The sequence below is a fragment of the Amblyomma maculatum genome, chromosome 10 (genome assembly GCF_055883805.1).
Source record: "Amblyomma maculatum isolate TAMU_Amacu chromosome 10, ASM5588380v1, whole genome shotgun sequence".
NCBI classification, from domain to species: domain Eukaryota; kingdom Metazoa; phylum Arthropoda; class Arachnida; order Ixodida; family Ixodidae; genus Amblyomma; species Amblyomma maculatum.
In genome coordinates this window covers 22,473,835-22,490,200 of record NC_139353.1, presented here as the reverse complement: position 1 = coordinate 22,490,200, position 16,366 = coordinate 22,473,835, and the positions used below count along the sequence as shown (strand labels likewise).

Below are 16,366 nucleotides of genomic sequence, written 5' to 3'. Positions count from 1 at the left end.
CAATACGGCGCTATTGGCCATAGCCAATTGGGACTATTAATAATAATAATAATAATAATAATAATAATAATAATAATAATAATAATAATAATTGGTTCACAGGAAGAGAAAGACGCAGCATATCTGTCACACTTGTTCTGTGGACACCTGAACCGCGCTGTAAGGGAAGGGAGGAAGGTGGGAGTGAAAGTGGAAATATGTATGTATGTATGTATGTATGTATGTATGTATGTATGTATGTATGTATGTATGTATGTATGTATGTATGTATGTATGTATGTATGTATGTATGTATGTATGTATGTATGTATGTATGTATGTATGTATGTATGTATGTATGTATTAAGTAGCCGGCAAACGCAGGTTTCTGCTACAAGCATGCCGCTGAGAGCAGCGTCGTTTCGCAGTAAGCGTTCATTTGACAGTCTGCTTTCAAGACAGGTAAGTGAATCGAGGAGCAAAACCGAGTTGCTCGCCGCGTCGTGAAGCAGCTTGTGCCCACCTCCGCGCCTTAACTGGCGTTCGCGTTCAAGTTTCCCTCTCTCTCTCTTTCTCTTCCCCCTATGATCCCACCCCATACATTTCGGCCGCAGAGCAGTGCATTGTAAAGAGGCATTGGGCCTGTTTTTGGGCAAGCGTCGAGAAAGAGGAGCCATAGTGGAGGCTATTGAGTAATTTCGACCACCTGGGGATTTTTAACGTGCACTGACATCGCACAGCACACGGACGCCCCTGTTTGCCTCCATCGAAACGCAGCCGCCGCGGTCGGGATTGAACCCGGGTTATGTACCCGGGCACTGCGGCACAGTAGTCGGGCGTCTTACCACGTACTGCACCACCACGGCGGGGAAGGACCGTTAAACACCGCAAACCAAACCAACAATGTTAATGTATATGTAAACTGGTTTATAGGAATAGGAAAGGCGCAGTACTTGCCACGTATACGCGTTTTTGTGGGCTCAAGATTCAGGGAAGGGAGAAAGGTGGGATTGAAGGGATGATAGGGAGCCTCGACGCGCGCCGGGTGCCGCGCTGTGGAGGGCTTCGGAATAATTTTGACCGTCTGGGGATCTTTAACGCCAGGTGGCATCGTGGACGGACGCTTTAACTGATTTCGCCTTCATCGAAACATTGCCGCCGCGGTCGGGCTCGGACACGTACAGGTACTCGGGAAAAACGGATCCCAGAAGTAGGCACTGGGCCAGATAAATGCCCGTACTCTAGCAACACTGGCCACTCTAGCCAGGCGAAGTCGTATCCGGATCCGCACGCATATGCAGGTTTCTGCTACAAGCATGCCGCTGAGAGCAGCGTCGTTTCGCAGTAAGCGTTCATTTGACAGTCTGCTTTCAAGACAGGTAAGTGAATCGAGGAGCAAAACGGAAACGCAAACGGTAGCGTAAAGGAGCATTAGCGCAAGGGGAAGGGACGCACTGCATGCTATCATGTTCGGACTCGTTGCATCGCGTCGCAGAGCAACGTCGGTTTACCGATGTCTGTTGTGCGTGTTGATCTGCTAAGTACTCTCCGCCGAATTGCACCCTGCAGCAGAAGATCCCCTCCGTCGAGGATGGAGCAACTCTGCGCACGCCCGTGTACCTGCAGCACAAAATGCGCAAGCTCCGGGCGAAACTGATCGAGAAGGACAGGGCTGAGGTGCAGCGCCTGAGTCGGCTGGGCAGTGTGGGTAGGCCCGTGGTGAGCAGTCGGCGGCCGGAGCGAAACTGGAACTGGGGCCAGACCACGGTTGGCCAGCCACTCGCCTCTGCTGGTTGGGCTCGCGCGCGGAGTCACGGCGACCACTTCACGGTACACCGGCTGGCGAATGTGACGCCACCCTTGGAAACAGACCCATTCCCGAACTGGCTAGACCCACGCCTTCTGGCCGCGCTCGAGGCCCGTGGCATCACCCGCCCGAGCCCCGTGCAGGTAATTTTGATATTAAAGGCAGGGAAGCCCCATGGTGATGCTAGTGTAGAGATCAATTTGTAAGGTCAACAGGGGTGCCAGCTTCAAAAACAGCAAAACAGCACCGAGAAGATAGGCAGGTTACATTTAGTTGGGCTGCTGCTGCTGCACTGCGTCAACCATTTAGGAATTGCTTTCTTGCAGCGTCATCTTGGTTGAATAATTGAGCATCCCTAAGGGGCTGCCATTTGCCGGCTGTAGGAAGTACCAAGCATTTTCCTAGCGCACAAAAGCCTTCGCGCTGCTGTGTAACCATTTCAGCTTTTGCGACATTAAACTTCAGCGATAGTCAGCCATTTGTTTGAAGCCTTGAAGTTTGGTGAGGATGTACGAAAGGTAGCTATGCATGCTATTTTCTAAGTGTGTTGCTCATTTGTTTATGAACAAAGATTTTTTAGCAGAGCAAGACTTTGTAAATGTAATAAGGGAGTAATTACTCACTGGCATCCATCCAAGTGCAGCCATTCGGCTATATAGCTTTCTCAGAAACTTCACTAAAGAAAAATTCGTCCTTGTTCGGGGACATCCTGTAGAGGACCAGGACATCTCCGGACCAGGACAAAAATGCTTTTAACTACGAAGTTTCTGAGAAAGCAGTATAGCTTTCCTTTGTAGCCGAATGGCTGTGCTTGGGTGGATGCCATTGATTAATTACTCCCTTAATACAAATCTGCTCCACCTAGGGAGATTCCCCTAAATATTCTATCAACTCTGGAAATGTGTTTAAAATACTTAATGCCAATGAGCGTACAAACGAAGGAGAAATGAAGGGCTCATTATTATAGAATTCAAAGGAGCCAACAGTCTACGAGTCCAAGGCAAACGTTGAAGATATATTTTTCTTTTTTTTTATGTTCTTGTTGTTGGTATTGACAAGAATTAGTCGTGTGATAATTTTTAGGGATAAAGAATATTAGATGTAAAGCGGAAGGAAAAACAACGCCACCGTCGCATTGTAGGCATTGTTTTAGTGCGTAGCACTACTAGCCTCAATCACGGATTTCGCCGATGTCTGTTCAAAGCCACTCACTCTCTATTTCTGTCTTCGTGAACTTGAAGTGGAGAAAGAAGAAGGTAGCGACTCGCGCGGCTCAGCACTCAGGAGGTGGAGCGGCCTCATAGCTGCAGTAGAAGCCGCTCTCTCTCTCTCTCTCTGTCCATCCGTCTCTCCGTGAACTTGATAAGGAGGAAGGGAGAGTGGCGACACCCACATCACGCAACTTAACACTGAGGGGGGCGGAGCAGCCACATAGATGCACCCAATGAGAGAGTAAGACAGAGAGGAGCGTATCTGTTGCGGGCATGGCGGCCGTCACTGGGCAGCGTTGCACAAGCGTGTGTTACTCCGGAGTGAGCAGTCGTGTGTCGCTCGCGCGTCCTCTACTTTGGCATCTCTCCCCTCGCATAAGTCACTCCTCAGCCTTCACGGAGAGCAGAGGTTCACCCGCGGTGATCTCTGGATCTTGGATCCGAGTTGCTCGCCGCGTCGTGAAGCAGCTTGTGCCCACCTCCGCGCCTTAACTGGCGTTCGCGTTCAAGTTTCCCTCTCTCTCTCTTTCTCTCCCCCCTATGATCCCACCCCAGACATTTCGGCCGCAGAGCAGTGCATTGTAAAGAGGCATTGGGCCTGTTTTTGTTCATTTCTGACGATGGTGTAAGGAAAGCTGAGGATGTGGCTGCGCCGCGCGCTTGCTTCGCGTCGCAGGCACGGCGACACAGGTTCGCCGTGGTTGACGTGCTGAAATACAACGGTTAAGCAGTGCTACGCACCTACTTCGCATCTGATTAACTATGCAAATCGGCCGTAATTCTTTCCTTCTGCTTTGCATCTAGTATTATTTATCCATAAAAATCATCACAAGACTAATTCTTGTCAATACGAACAACAAGAACATAAAAAAGAAAAGAGAAATATCTCCAATGTTTGCCTTGGACTCATAGACTGTTGGCTCCTTTGAATTCAGTGCCAATGAGTAACACATTTAGGTATTTTAAATTCCAGCAGAGTATAGCATTTATTCATAATCCAAATGGTATGAGTACCTGCCCAGCTCTAGCATAAGGTGCCTGCATTGCATTTCTTGGTATCGATCAGCCATTGGCGTGCACCTAGAAAAAGTTATAAGGGTGTAATAACACATTTTCATTGACCAAAGTGCAACTGTACAGCTACAAAGTAAAGTTATGCAGCCTTATAGAAGGAAACTTCATACCTGAATAAAACTAAGTGTGGTAATGATGCCATGGTGCATTTATTCCAGATGCACAAACTTGAACTTTGCCAATGTCTGCCACCTTTGTCTGTCTAAGGAACCCACAATGTCAATTTTTCTTCAACTTTGAGTATTCTGTGAAAGTTGTGTAGGCTTCTGTAATTTCCTTATGGCTGCAACTGAGTGGGTGCCAATAAGTGTTTACTCCTTAACTACAAATTTACTTTACCTTGAACCGTTCTCCTAAACGCATGAGAAAAGAGTTGAAAAGCATCTCCTTTCTTGCTCTATTCAGGACACTTCATAATAACGATTTCAAGAGTTTAGTAGCCGTGCAAGTCGTGGCAACACTACAACACAAGAAAGTGACAATAGTTGATGCACTACTGCTGCACCTTAATTGTCAGCGTGTGCAATTATAAGCAGTGATGGTGCATGGGCTTGCACTTTTTCCGATCGAAATGCTGCTGCTCTGATGGAGTGATCGCAGATAAAGTGTGCTATGTGTTTTATTGAGAATGCCCTCAAAGATGGCATGGCCTTGCCATGTTTGTGCATTACACACAAAATAAAGATGGAGATTTGAAAGCTGGATATATTTTTCTTGTCATGCTGCTATTGTGCTGTGCTGCTTTGAAAGTGCAGATGTTAATGGGGCACAGTCTCGAGGTCGGCAGAGACGCTGGCTGCGCAGGAGAACTGACCGTGCACTGCTGTAAGCAGCAATGCCTTGAACTGCTGCATACTCTTGTGTTCAGAGCGAGTGCATGGAAATGCTGGTGCGCGAGACAGTGCGACCCGTGCTGTTGCTGGCTGAGGCCGGCAGTGGCAAGACTCTGGCCTACCTGCTGCCCCTGCTGCAAGGTTTGCTGCAGGGCTTGCCACGGGCATTGGTTGTGGCTCCCGCCCAGGAGCTGGCTGCACAGCTTGCCAATGTGGCCAACTCCCTGGCCGCTGCCTGTGGCCTAACGGCTTGCCTGCTTGCTGGTCGCAGGGCCCCTGCAGATGTGGGCCAGGCACAGATGCTGGTGGGTCATCTTTCATTGGTCCAAAATGCATTGTGAGAAGGCAGATGCATGTGCAGCCCCTGCATAAGGGCCAATCATGGTTTTCTTGGCTTGATTCAGATATGTTGTACTGCCAGATTAGTGCAGTGGGCGCAATGAGCATCAAACTGAAGTGGAGTGGAAAGATAGGTGAATCAATCAAGGTTCTAGCTCAGGCACAGCAGAAGACAACTGGAGGGAGAAAATATGGCTCACAAGCAGGAGTCCACGAGTAGGCTTATACTCGGGCAAGCATTTTCTATTCAGAAATTACCAACAGCAACAAAAGGTCAGCTCATGGCTTCATGAGATAAGCCAACATGCTTGAAGGTAGGCCATTCCTGCTTCTGACATTAATGGAAGGGACCCTGACATAAGTGTACAATTATTAGGAGTTGAAAAGGCTGATCCCCACTTAGACATGCTCAACCTAATGCCAATATGGTTTTATACTAAATAAAGCCCCTACTTTTTTTTCTTGTACATTGTTTAACTTAATAGTCATGATGGCTGTGCTGTGAGGCACTCAGCTACCGAGCCAGAGTGCCAGGCTTTGAACCCAGCTGCCGCGGCCACAAGCACCAATGTACTGTATCTCGTCAGTGCACGTTAAAAAGTCCCCAGATGGCCGAAATTTATCGGAAGCATAACCTGAGTTGCTTTGAGATATTAAACCCTACATACCACACACTGGTAGCGGTTAGCCTAAAGGGGTGTATTTTTGAAACAACATCAGTATTATATTTACAAGCAATTTTCTTGAGTCAATGGAAAATGGCATGCATTTAAAATATGACCGCAGTTCTTTTGGGCCCTGACTGCAAGTGCTTTTGTCAAGAGAATTCCATTTTTGTTCCTCTTTGGATTGTTCATACAGGTGTGGTAACCCTCACTCCGCGGTGTTCTGTACATAGATTTGTAAGTGGTTTTGTGTTGACATAATTATATTTGGGGAATTGTTGCAACAAGGCTGCTTGGGGACAATTGATATGTACTACGTGGTTGTGTGATGCTTGCAGGTGTCCACACCAGGTGTGCTGGGCAGCGGGAGCGTACACTTGGGAGATGTGGGCAGAGTTGTGCTGGATGAGGTGGACACATTGCTCGATGAGAGCTTCCAGCGTCCCGTCTTCCAGATTGTGGAGGTACAATTATTCTGGCATTCTAGGCCTATTCAGTTTCTTTTATAGAAGCATGACTAACCAGCTTTAGTTGTTGAGTGTTCATTCCTAAAGGAAAACTGCAGAGGTTAATCACACCATATTGTCTTGATGGAATTGCATTGGATTTTCTTGCCTTAGCCGACGTTCATTTAGCAGGAAAGAATGCTTTCACTGATGAGAAATTTGGCACTTAATGTTGGATAACTTTTTTTTTTTTTTGCTGTTCTGATTAAAACTTATAGCACACTTATTGATTGTGCTCGCTTATCACATTGGTTTTAGTTTCATGCGGGTTCTAGTGGTAGTACATAGATAGGATACAACAAAAGGATTGCCTTCTGCTTTTTCCTTCGCTCTTCACTTGTGTCCTCGTGTCATTTGCATGCATGTTTACTTTAACATGCTTAGGTTTTCAAGCATTTTTTTTTTGGTTTGCCAGCAGCCTCAATATGCATGGTTGAACATGTTAAGCTATACTGTGTAGCAATACTACTACAGGTGATGCCTCATTCCTCTAGCCTGTGCAAATATTGGTCAAAAGAAATGCCTGACTTATGGTTATGGGTGTACTGGAGTAGCCGTACTGACTGATCGATGGTGTAACCAGTGATTAAACTCAAGCACAAGGAAAAAAAGAGCATGCAGGACGATGCTGAGCAGGCTAGTGTTGTGCTCTGTCTGCCTTCTGCAGTGCTCGTGTGCCTTTCACCATGTCCATTATAACACATTGCTTTGGTGCAGGCAGTGCGGCCAGACGCGCAGCTGGTGCTGGTCGGTGCTGCGCGGCCAGATCAGGAGTCCCTGTCAGAGCTGCTGGGTGAGAGTGAGGACTCTCTCTTGCGTGTGACTAGCACGCAGCTCCACCGGCTGCTGCCCCATGTTGAGCATCGCTTCTTGAGGGTGCGTGCAGCAGCAAAGTCGGGGAAGCTAATGGAGCTGCTGCAGCATCGGGGGCCGCAAGTGGTATTCGTCAATTCCACCTCATGCTGCAAATGGCTGGGGCATGTGCTCCGTGAAAATGGTCAGGACGCTGCCATCCTTCATGGAGAACTGCCCTCTCAGGTGAGCTGATATCACTCTAGCCACCAAGAATCACATAGGGTTGTAGTAAAGGGGAGAGGGGGGTAGGAAATGCCTGATTAATCATCGTCTCTCATAGCCTAAGTCGCTTTGGGACGTTAAACCCCACAAACCAACCGAGCCAACCATCATCATCACTATTAGGCGGACTATACCCTTATTATCCTATCTTATCCTATTATCCTATCATTTTTCCATAGCTGTCAACGTGGTCCGCTATTTAAAACTCTTTTTGTTAGCCTTCGTGTTTTTGCCCCAAAGGTGTGTGTATGGGTACGATACAGCTGTTATATACTTTCCTCTTGAGGGGTACTGGAAACCTGCTGTTCATGCAACAACGTTGGAAGTATATTTGCAGTGGGGGAGAGGAGGGAAGGGGCAGGCAAAAACTTTTTTCTTTTTGCTTTCATTTATTTCTTATGTTGTTGAAAAGTACTTGCTGAAACTAGTATGTCCTATCTGCCATTTTCGTGCAGAACGCTTATCACTGAGAAGCGTTCAACGTGGTACCCACACCAGCCTATTTCTATTATTGAAATTGCTGTTTTATGAAAACCACCTCCATTAATCTTTTCCATTTTTGTGTTTTGTGGATGTCGTCAATGTTGAATTGCCTACTACAGCATCGTGGCAGAAGCCAATTGTATGGAAACAAGGTTGTCTGAAGCTAGGTTGCAAAAAAAAATGTAAATAAGGCAAGAAGTCAGGTGGGAGGAGAGGGGGGTGGATTCTGGACCCACCTGCCCCTTTTCGGTCACGGCGTTTCTGCGTTCATAATCTGATAGTACTTGCCAGATGGGCTTCAACCCAATCTCATTCTTCTAGTTATTTCTCTTCCATGATCTGGATCTGTTTGCCCTACCTGTCCTAGGTAGGCATACTCCCTTACTACTTCCGGCGCCTCACTACCAGTTGTGAACTGCTGTTTCTTTGCGAGTCTGTTGAACATTACTTTGGTCATCTGCACATTGATTTTTAGGTCTACCATTCTGCTTTGCCTGCTTATGCCATTAATTTTCTTTGCGATCAGTCACCTGAAATACTCAGCACTGCAATGTCATCCGGGAATCTCAGATTACTGAGGTATTCTTCATTCACCCCGTATTCCTAACTATTCCCAATCCAGCTTTCTGGATGCTTCCTCTGAGCAAGCGGTGAATAGTACTGGAGAGATGATGTCTACATGCCTAAAGTTCTTCCTTAGTGAAATACCTCTATACAGCAGTGGCGTAGCTGTGTGATCAGTATTTTCTCCAAATCAAATTGAATATGAGTAGTGTAGTGAGAAACTGAATCCAATATTAATTGAATATCTTTGTGAGTTTTTTACTACTTGAGCAAATGTTTGTGCAAAACAAGTACTAGTATTCATGCAGAACAGTGAAGCACTAAGAGTGGAGTTCTAACTCATGAAGTTGAGACTGTCACTCTCAAAAGACGCAGCACTGATAGCCACAAGAGTATACAAAACATGAAGTCATTGTATTAACTCTGTGACTGCCACTGTCATACATATAGAAAATCCTGTTTGATGCTGATGGCCAGAAACAAATGAGTGTCAAATCTCCATTGATCAAAGCAATGGGTGTTTAAACAATGGCCTTCTGTTGCTGAGCCTGGCTGAACCATATTGCACTGGCAAATATTGAAGGCCACATGATGTCATGTCAGAGATTTGAGGCTAGCTCTGTTCACAAAGAAATTCTTTATTTATCTATTTTTACACATTATTACTTTCAAATAATCCTGCTGCATAGCAGTACAGCACTTCTAGCATTCCTGCCACTGTTAAAAAGTGCCTTTAAAATGTTGTTTTGGAGCTTATTTAGTACCTTCTACGATTCACTCTGAATCTCCACAGTGGTGCCAAGGTTTTTTATTTTTGGCAAGAAGGCGATGTCTGCTAAATGTGGCGAGCAGCATGGGTGTGGAAGTAAGGTGGTGTTTCGGGCAGTGATCTCACATGTGAGAATTTCACATTGGCTTCATATTCAGCAGGCTCTAGTGATGGCGAAATTTCGAATGTGGTAATGCTTGGGGTCAGAATAGCAATAGTTTAACAGCTCCCGAAGTACAGTCTTCCTCAAAATTTTAGAGCCCAGGGAGGTCTGCTTCTAAGCCATGTAGAGGCACATTCTTTTGCATTCATAGAAGTACTTCCCACACGAGAGGGTAGGACAAAAAAATCTTACCCTCAGGAGATTCGGAACTCTGGGGATGCATTACGGACTACACGGTGTGGCTCAAAAGAAAAACCACCAAACCGTAAACTTTTGACGAAGACTGTACATAATGTATTTTGGCTAGTAGTGTGCGAATGCTTGAAATTTTGAATACAAATCAAATATGCTTGTTATAAGGTTCGTATTCGATAGACATGATATTCAGAATTGTTCGAAAATTAGAAAATTACCGAATGCACCAAGAATTTTCGGATTCATAGTAGTTTCATCAGTTTCACCACACTGCGTGCTTCACCACACTGTGTGCTTTACCGTAATGCTTGACCGCGTAAACTATGCAGTTAAGGCATCTTAAGTGGGCCGTTTTGTGAAGAGGGCTTTCCTGACATTGTGCACAAAGTGAAGCATTTGACGAAACCGGGAAAGCGAAAAAAAAAAAAAAGATGGTGTTTCTCGCCTTTGCGAAGCTTCAATGAAATCAGCATCTGCCGAGTGTTGCACACGTTCCCGCAATTGGTCGGCACCCAGCATGATCATGGGGTCTCGGCTCATTGCAGCATTTCCTCCTCGCATTCGAAATCGTTTGGGCACACTCAGGTCTTAATCGAGAGAATCGGCAGCTCTCTGGCAGCTTATCTTAGTTGAAATTTTGTCTGTGTCTCTCTTTAGCTTCACTATCCTTTGGGGTCGCCATTTTCCCCCAAGAAAGGTGCCAATGGCATCCTAAATGTTGTCATGAGACCACAGAGATATTCCTCAAAGCGTTTGGTTGTCATTGTTAGTGGGCATAGTGCACTTCTGCCAGTGCTAGGAATCCCAGCGCATATGCAACTGGGAGTTCATACCTTTCTGGCTATCTCTGTAGTAGGACTGCACCCAAACCACAGACTATTGCATACACTGACGAAATTGTGGGTTAGTCTGAATGATATTTGCTAAACATTTTCCTGAACATAAGACGTCTTTGATGCTCATGACAGCTACTCCTTGAGCAGGCCTTCAGGTCTACTCTGATTTCTATTTAAGCAGATCATGAAGTGGAGCTGTTATTTCGGCCAAATGAGACAGAAATCTTGCCAGATTGTTCATCATTCCCAAAAATCTGCCGACTCCTGCAACATTTTCTTGTGCAGGAAGAGACTTCATGACCTTAACTTTCTTGGGGTCAGGACAGATACCCTGGCAACTGATGACGCTTTCCATTAAAGTTACCTCATTTACTTCGAAAACGCATTTTGAGTGATTCAGGACGAATCCTGAGGATGCAAGTTACTTCATTGTCGCATTAAGGTTTCAGTCACGCTGTGCTTGGTCACGGCCAAACATGAGAATGTCGTCCTTGTGAGTGACCACTCCAGTTCAGCAAAAGTTTCAAATATGCTCTTTTGAAAGTATCCAGGTGCTGACATGATGCTAAAGGGTAGTCTTAAGAAGCAAAAGTGCCCTGTTGGTGTGATAAAGGCAGGCAACGCTTGGCATGCCAAAGGAAGAGGAATTTTGGTGAAACCCAGAGTTAACATAAGGTTGCAAAAAAACTGTAGCCTCACCTAGAACTCCAAGTGTATGTTCCACTGATGGGAAGAGATAGCCTTTTTCGGAGAACCAGGGAATTGAGATGAGTGAAATCCACGCAGATTGGGATTCCACCTGACTGCCTCAGTACGGGAACGATCTTAGTCCATAGGTTCCTCGATAGGATGGATAACTCCTTGCTCTAACATTTTATGTATTTCCTGCTCCACAGTCTTTTGTAGTGGTATGGTGATCTGCCTCGTCAGAGCCACGGAATGCAGCATTGCTGTAGGGTCCGGTCGAATAGTCTACTCGTCCAGTAACTGAACTGGTCTGCTGAGAAGTTGGGAGTGACACACCTCAATATGTTTTCGCGGTACACATGAGCTTCACTGTGCCCAAAACTTAAGGAGCAAATGCTTGAAGTGCTGCGCTGTATAGATGGCTTGGTGTACCTTTGTGCTTTTTATGAAAGCACTCTGGGAAATTTTCTGATTACTTGAGGTGTTTTTTTTTTGTTGATCTCATCAAAGTATGTTTTACCAGGTGAAGGCCTCTCAAAACTCCCGCAAACCTTTCAGGTACAAAGGAGACTTGAGCATCTGTTTCGATCTCTGCAACCAATGCAACGCCATTCATGCAAATTTTACAAGACTGATGTTGCTCTAAGCCAGAGCTTGTTAAGTGATGGTACCGAGAAAAAGTGCTTAGGCTCCTTGCTGTAGCGTTGGGACGTCCTTGGACAGAAACTTCCTTCAGACGCGAACATGGCGTACTTTCTTTTTGCACCTTGACCATTTCGCGGCATTCGCCAGACACGAAGGACAAGAATGAGGTGTTCTGCTACAGTAACTTCAAAACCGGCTGCTCATCTTCATAAAACTACAGGCCAGTCGGCACAACTTTTGCCTTTGTAGTGTTTTGTGCACGTGACAATATCCAGAGCAGTGTCCTCCATTTTGACCATGGTGCCTCTCTTCACACCCTGAAGCAACTGTAGATGGTGCGTTGATTCCTTCCATTGCATCTCGAAGAGTGCTTTTGTGGTGGTGAGGTTAACATTTAACTTCAGCGCTTCTGACACTATTTTAGTCACAGAGGTTCAAAACGAAATACTCGTGAGTCGGTTTCGCAATTTATAGAGAAGAGTGATGTAGTATTGCTTAGTAGGCTGTCTCTTTTCGCTTCTGTTCATGTTGATTGATGCACTCTGATTCACTGATGACATTCTTTGCTTGGACGAAGTGCGAGTTGGATTTCACCGATGATGTTGTAGCTCTTCACGAGTTTGGCTGAGAGTGAGAACATGCAGAGTATCTGCCTTGCCGGAACTATGCCGGAAGAGATAGTATGTGGGCAGCATACTCTCTGCAGCTGTGTAGGTTGGCTTCAGGGCTTTTGTTTCTATTGTCTGTGCATTTTCTCGTCCCCTGCAATTTCCGAATGTTTAGAATGCTTGAATACTTACAACAGTAGAAGTTCAGTGCAAACCGAATAGCTAACGCTATTTGCAAGCAATTTCGAACTTTGAATATCCACACACTACTATTGGTTAAAGAAGACTGCAGTTATGTGAAGTCTGCATGAGAACAGCGACACTGTCTGCTGCCTGAGCTTGGTTTCGGTGCAATGTCGCCTGGCCCCCGCTGCCACTGTTTGCTGCATTACAGGAGCGGCAGCGGCACTATGCCCGCTTTGCCAATCGGGAGACAAACTTGCTGGTGTGCACGGACTTAGGCTCTCGGGGCTTGGACACGTCTCATGCTGAACGGGTGATCAACTTTGACCTGCCTACGCGGCCCACAGACTACCTGCACCGTGCAGGCCGAGTGGGCCGCTTGCAGGGTGCTGCACGTCCCACTGTCATCAGCCTGGTGTCCTCCGCTGCTGACGCTCGTCTCGCGCAGACCATCGAGGTGAGCAGGGGTGCAGTCGCATGGTGGGGAAGGCTGTGCATCTAGTTGGAGTAGGAAGATAATATACACTGTACACTTTTTGCTGTTGCGTAAGGAAACTGTTGAGACATTTTTGCCAGCATTGGGTCGTTGTCGCACTCTATGAGGAGAAGGTTTCTGGGGTAAAGATTGTGGGCCCAGAAGTTGACGTAAGTGCGTGACTGATTGCGCTTGGGTATGCATGAGATCTAACACAGAACTGCTAGTCACAACTTCTGCCAGGCTAGTCACAACTTCTGCCAACCATTGGCTGGGGGTCGAGCCGCCAACCACCACATGCAAGGGTGTCTGTGAGAGCGGTCACATTATGAGTGTCTAAGGCATGGGTGTCTGTGGGGAGCAGTTATGCCCTCTCATTGTCATATGCAATCGGCAGTTAGCTGTGGGGGTAATATTTTCTGGATAGGATGACTTTTTACTTAGCCTCACCCAAACTTGTTTTTTGCCCAATGTACGAGAATATGAATAAAAAATATAATAATACTGTCCAGTCTGATCATGCCTTCATTTAGCTTTGGGAGAGAAGGATGGCCTGAACAGTATTTCGGTTGCAAAGCATTGCCATAGTGTGTGCATGATTGAGAAACATTCAATGCAATTTTTGCAGTGAAGATTTGGAGAGGCCTTTGGTATAACGGCAAAAGACAGGAGTTCTTGTGAAATTGGTTGACAGACTGTGGCATATCTTCATAAGATGCCTTGTCAGGCACATTAGCACTTCTTCAAATTTCTGTGCCTGTCAGATCAGGTGGTTTTGGCTAACAAGCCCTAGCAGGCACCCCAAAACTAGCGTCCAGCTATGGGATGTACTACAACATATTTTTCTTTTATTTTTTTCAGTATGACCCAGCCGGTCATTTACCATTCATGCTAGCAGCTCACGCTTTGACATAGGCCACTGCTCCCCCTGAGGCACCATATCATGATGAGTAAACAATAACACGAGTCCAAAGGGCTCCTAATGCAGAGCCCTTAATGTTATAGGTCTCTAAAGCATGCAGGGGAGGTTGGCCAGAGGATACTGGCATGGACATGTGCTTGAAGTAAGGTCAAACCCAGCTGCCTTTATCGACCCAGTTACATTCAGCTAAATCTGGATGTAACGCACCTCCATATAGCGAGTTCTTTGATATTGCAAAATAGGCTTCTTGCCATTCCCTTTGAATTAGGTGTGCTTCTGAAGCTTGCTGCATACAGTTTTCCAAGGCAGCATGCATGTTCAAAAGCAGAGGAAAACAACAGCAAGGAGCAAAGATGACAGATGAGCAGTTCATGCTTTGCCACTGCTTGGTTGTACGCGATTCCAGTGCCATCGGGAGTGGTGAGGGTGGAGAGCAGCAACAATGCAAGGACAGAGTTCGTTCGTCGGGGCAGCAACACCCAGGATGGCCCGTACATGAAGAGGCGAGCTTCTCCTCGCCCTTCACACTATGCGTAACGGCTTCTTGAGAACTACTGCTATGGTAGCTGGTGCTGCCACACAGCTGCATTGTCAATGCAATCGCTAAATGTTTCTACCCTTTTATGATGTCTCAAATGAATGCTTGTCTGATATTTTCATAACTGGTGCTTTAAAGTATGTGCATCCTGAAGATTTCTGAATTTAGACTACTTTAAAGATTTTTTTTATCAGCAGTATAACCTCTTAGGACTGACAGTGCCAAGTATCAATATTTGAAGCCTACTGCATGCCATTTCCCTCCCTTCTTCCATCCCTTTCTGCACACTGTTCCTCGGCCTGAAATGTTTTGGTTAATGGCTGCTTTAATGGTTGACCAGACGTTGTAGTTGGGGTATCATATGAATTAAAAATTGTCGTCGCACGGCTTACTTAACTTACCCTGAAAATGACATGCACAGAATGAGTACAGTATGCCAAAATTGAAGGGCGTTATTGTGTTGATGCAGATGGCAGCTAGGGAGGCCCGGGCCGTGGATTCCAGGTGACATTGCATGCCTGCTGCAAACATCTTCGGCATTTTCGTGGAGCAGTGGCTTCGGTTGACGCCTGGGACTTGAGTGATGGATGGCAATGCCACAAGGCCCTAGTCACCAAAAACAGCTCTGCTTCAGCATTTCATAACTAGTCATCAAAGCTACTGCATTGACATTGGCTACTGCAGCCACCTTTGATGAGCTCCAAAGTAAAGACAGCTGTAAATATTACTCTTTAATAAAAGTGTTGTAATGTTTTTTGCTCTGTGACGCTACCTTTTTTCATATGAAGACCCTTGTCATACCCATTGAAAGTGCCAAAGCAATTCTGAAAGTAAAATTAAAAATCTTGCAGAGGTTTTGCTGTAGAACTTGAGCACATTAGTTGTAGCATGATGGATCATGGCAAGGAAATGTAGAAAGATTCTTAGGTATGCAGGGGATACTGCTGTACAGACTCCAGAATTGTCAAATAGAGAGCAGTAGTCACCATTTTTAAATCAGGCATTTTTTACAGCAGGGAGTCAGAAAACCAAATATGTATCAGCAAAGCAACAAACAGTCATGTCACCATGAGACAGCTTGTAATGTTGGCAGTGGGTACTGTTTTTGCAGTAATTCAAGTAAATAACTGCTTCCACCACATGGACTGATGACCTGTTAATGCTTCATTATTAGAGGATTTTATACTGCATTTGATGAATGGAGGACATCCTGGAGAACCTCTGTGGTAGCTTCCAGAGGCACATCATTGGAGGTCAGGCTGAAGTAGTGGCAGATAATATCCCTTGCCACTTTGCATTAGGTTCAGGTGACCTTCCTTGGCAGAAACCCTGAAAGAAGAGTGGAAGAATGGCAGGAACCAATACAAAACACTGGGTACATTGCGGTAATGGGAATCAAATCCAGCACCTCTCGGATTAGAGGCAAATAAATCATTAGGTCACCATTCCAGATGCTCTTGGCCACTAAAGACTTGCTTCTGTTCTAGATAATTTGTTTTGTTTTGGTCAGTAGGCAAAGCTAATTTGTGTTGGGGTAAGTCAGGTCAGGTTTCAACGCCAAGAGCGCGCCAAGATGCTGCGCAGCGATAGCGTCACGGGGTATCTTTTCTTTATATTCTTCATAGATCCTGCTGTGGCAGGGAGCGAACTTGGCGGAGTGCCCTTGATGGCTTGATTGCAGACGCCTGGTTCGATTTATCGCTCCGCGCTTGGGGCGGGCGTAGTCCACTGCCACAAAATCATTGGAAAGCGTGATAGCTGCAAATGCCGTTTGAAGCGAACAATGCTAAAAGCCGGGTTCATGATC

The 16,366-nt window shown here is 45.9% G+C and overlaps 1 protein-coding gene across 1 annotated transcript; it reads left to right on the top strand.

Annotated features, from left to right (window-relative positions):
- Positions 1 to 356: 356 nt before the first annotated feature.
- LOC146175840 (putative ATP-dependent RNA helicase DDX28) lies at positions 357 to 15,313 on the top strand. Its single transcript, XM_084581214.1, has 9 exons — positions 357 to 482; positions 965 to 983; positions 1,206 to 1,358; positions 1,549 to 1,929; positions 4,940 to 5,209; positions 6,247 to 6,372; positions 7,132 to 7,452; positions 12,836 to 13,081; positions 15,029 to 15,313. The coding sequence occupies exons 1-9, from the start codon at positions 379 to 381 to the stop codon at positions 15,065 to 15,067; spliced, it is 1,659 nt and encodes a 552-aa protein (XP_084437340.1). The 5' UTR covers positions 357 to 378; the 3' UTR covers positions 15,068 to 15,313.
- The last annotated feature ends 1,053 nt before the right edge of the window (positions 15,314 to 16,366 follow it).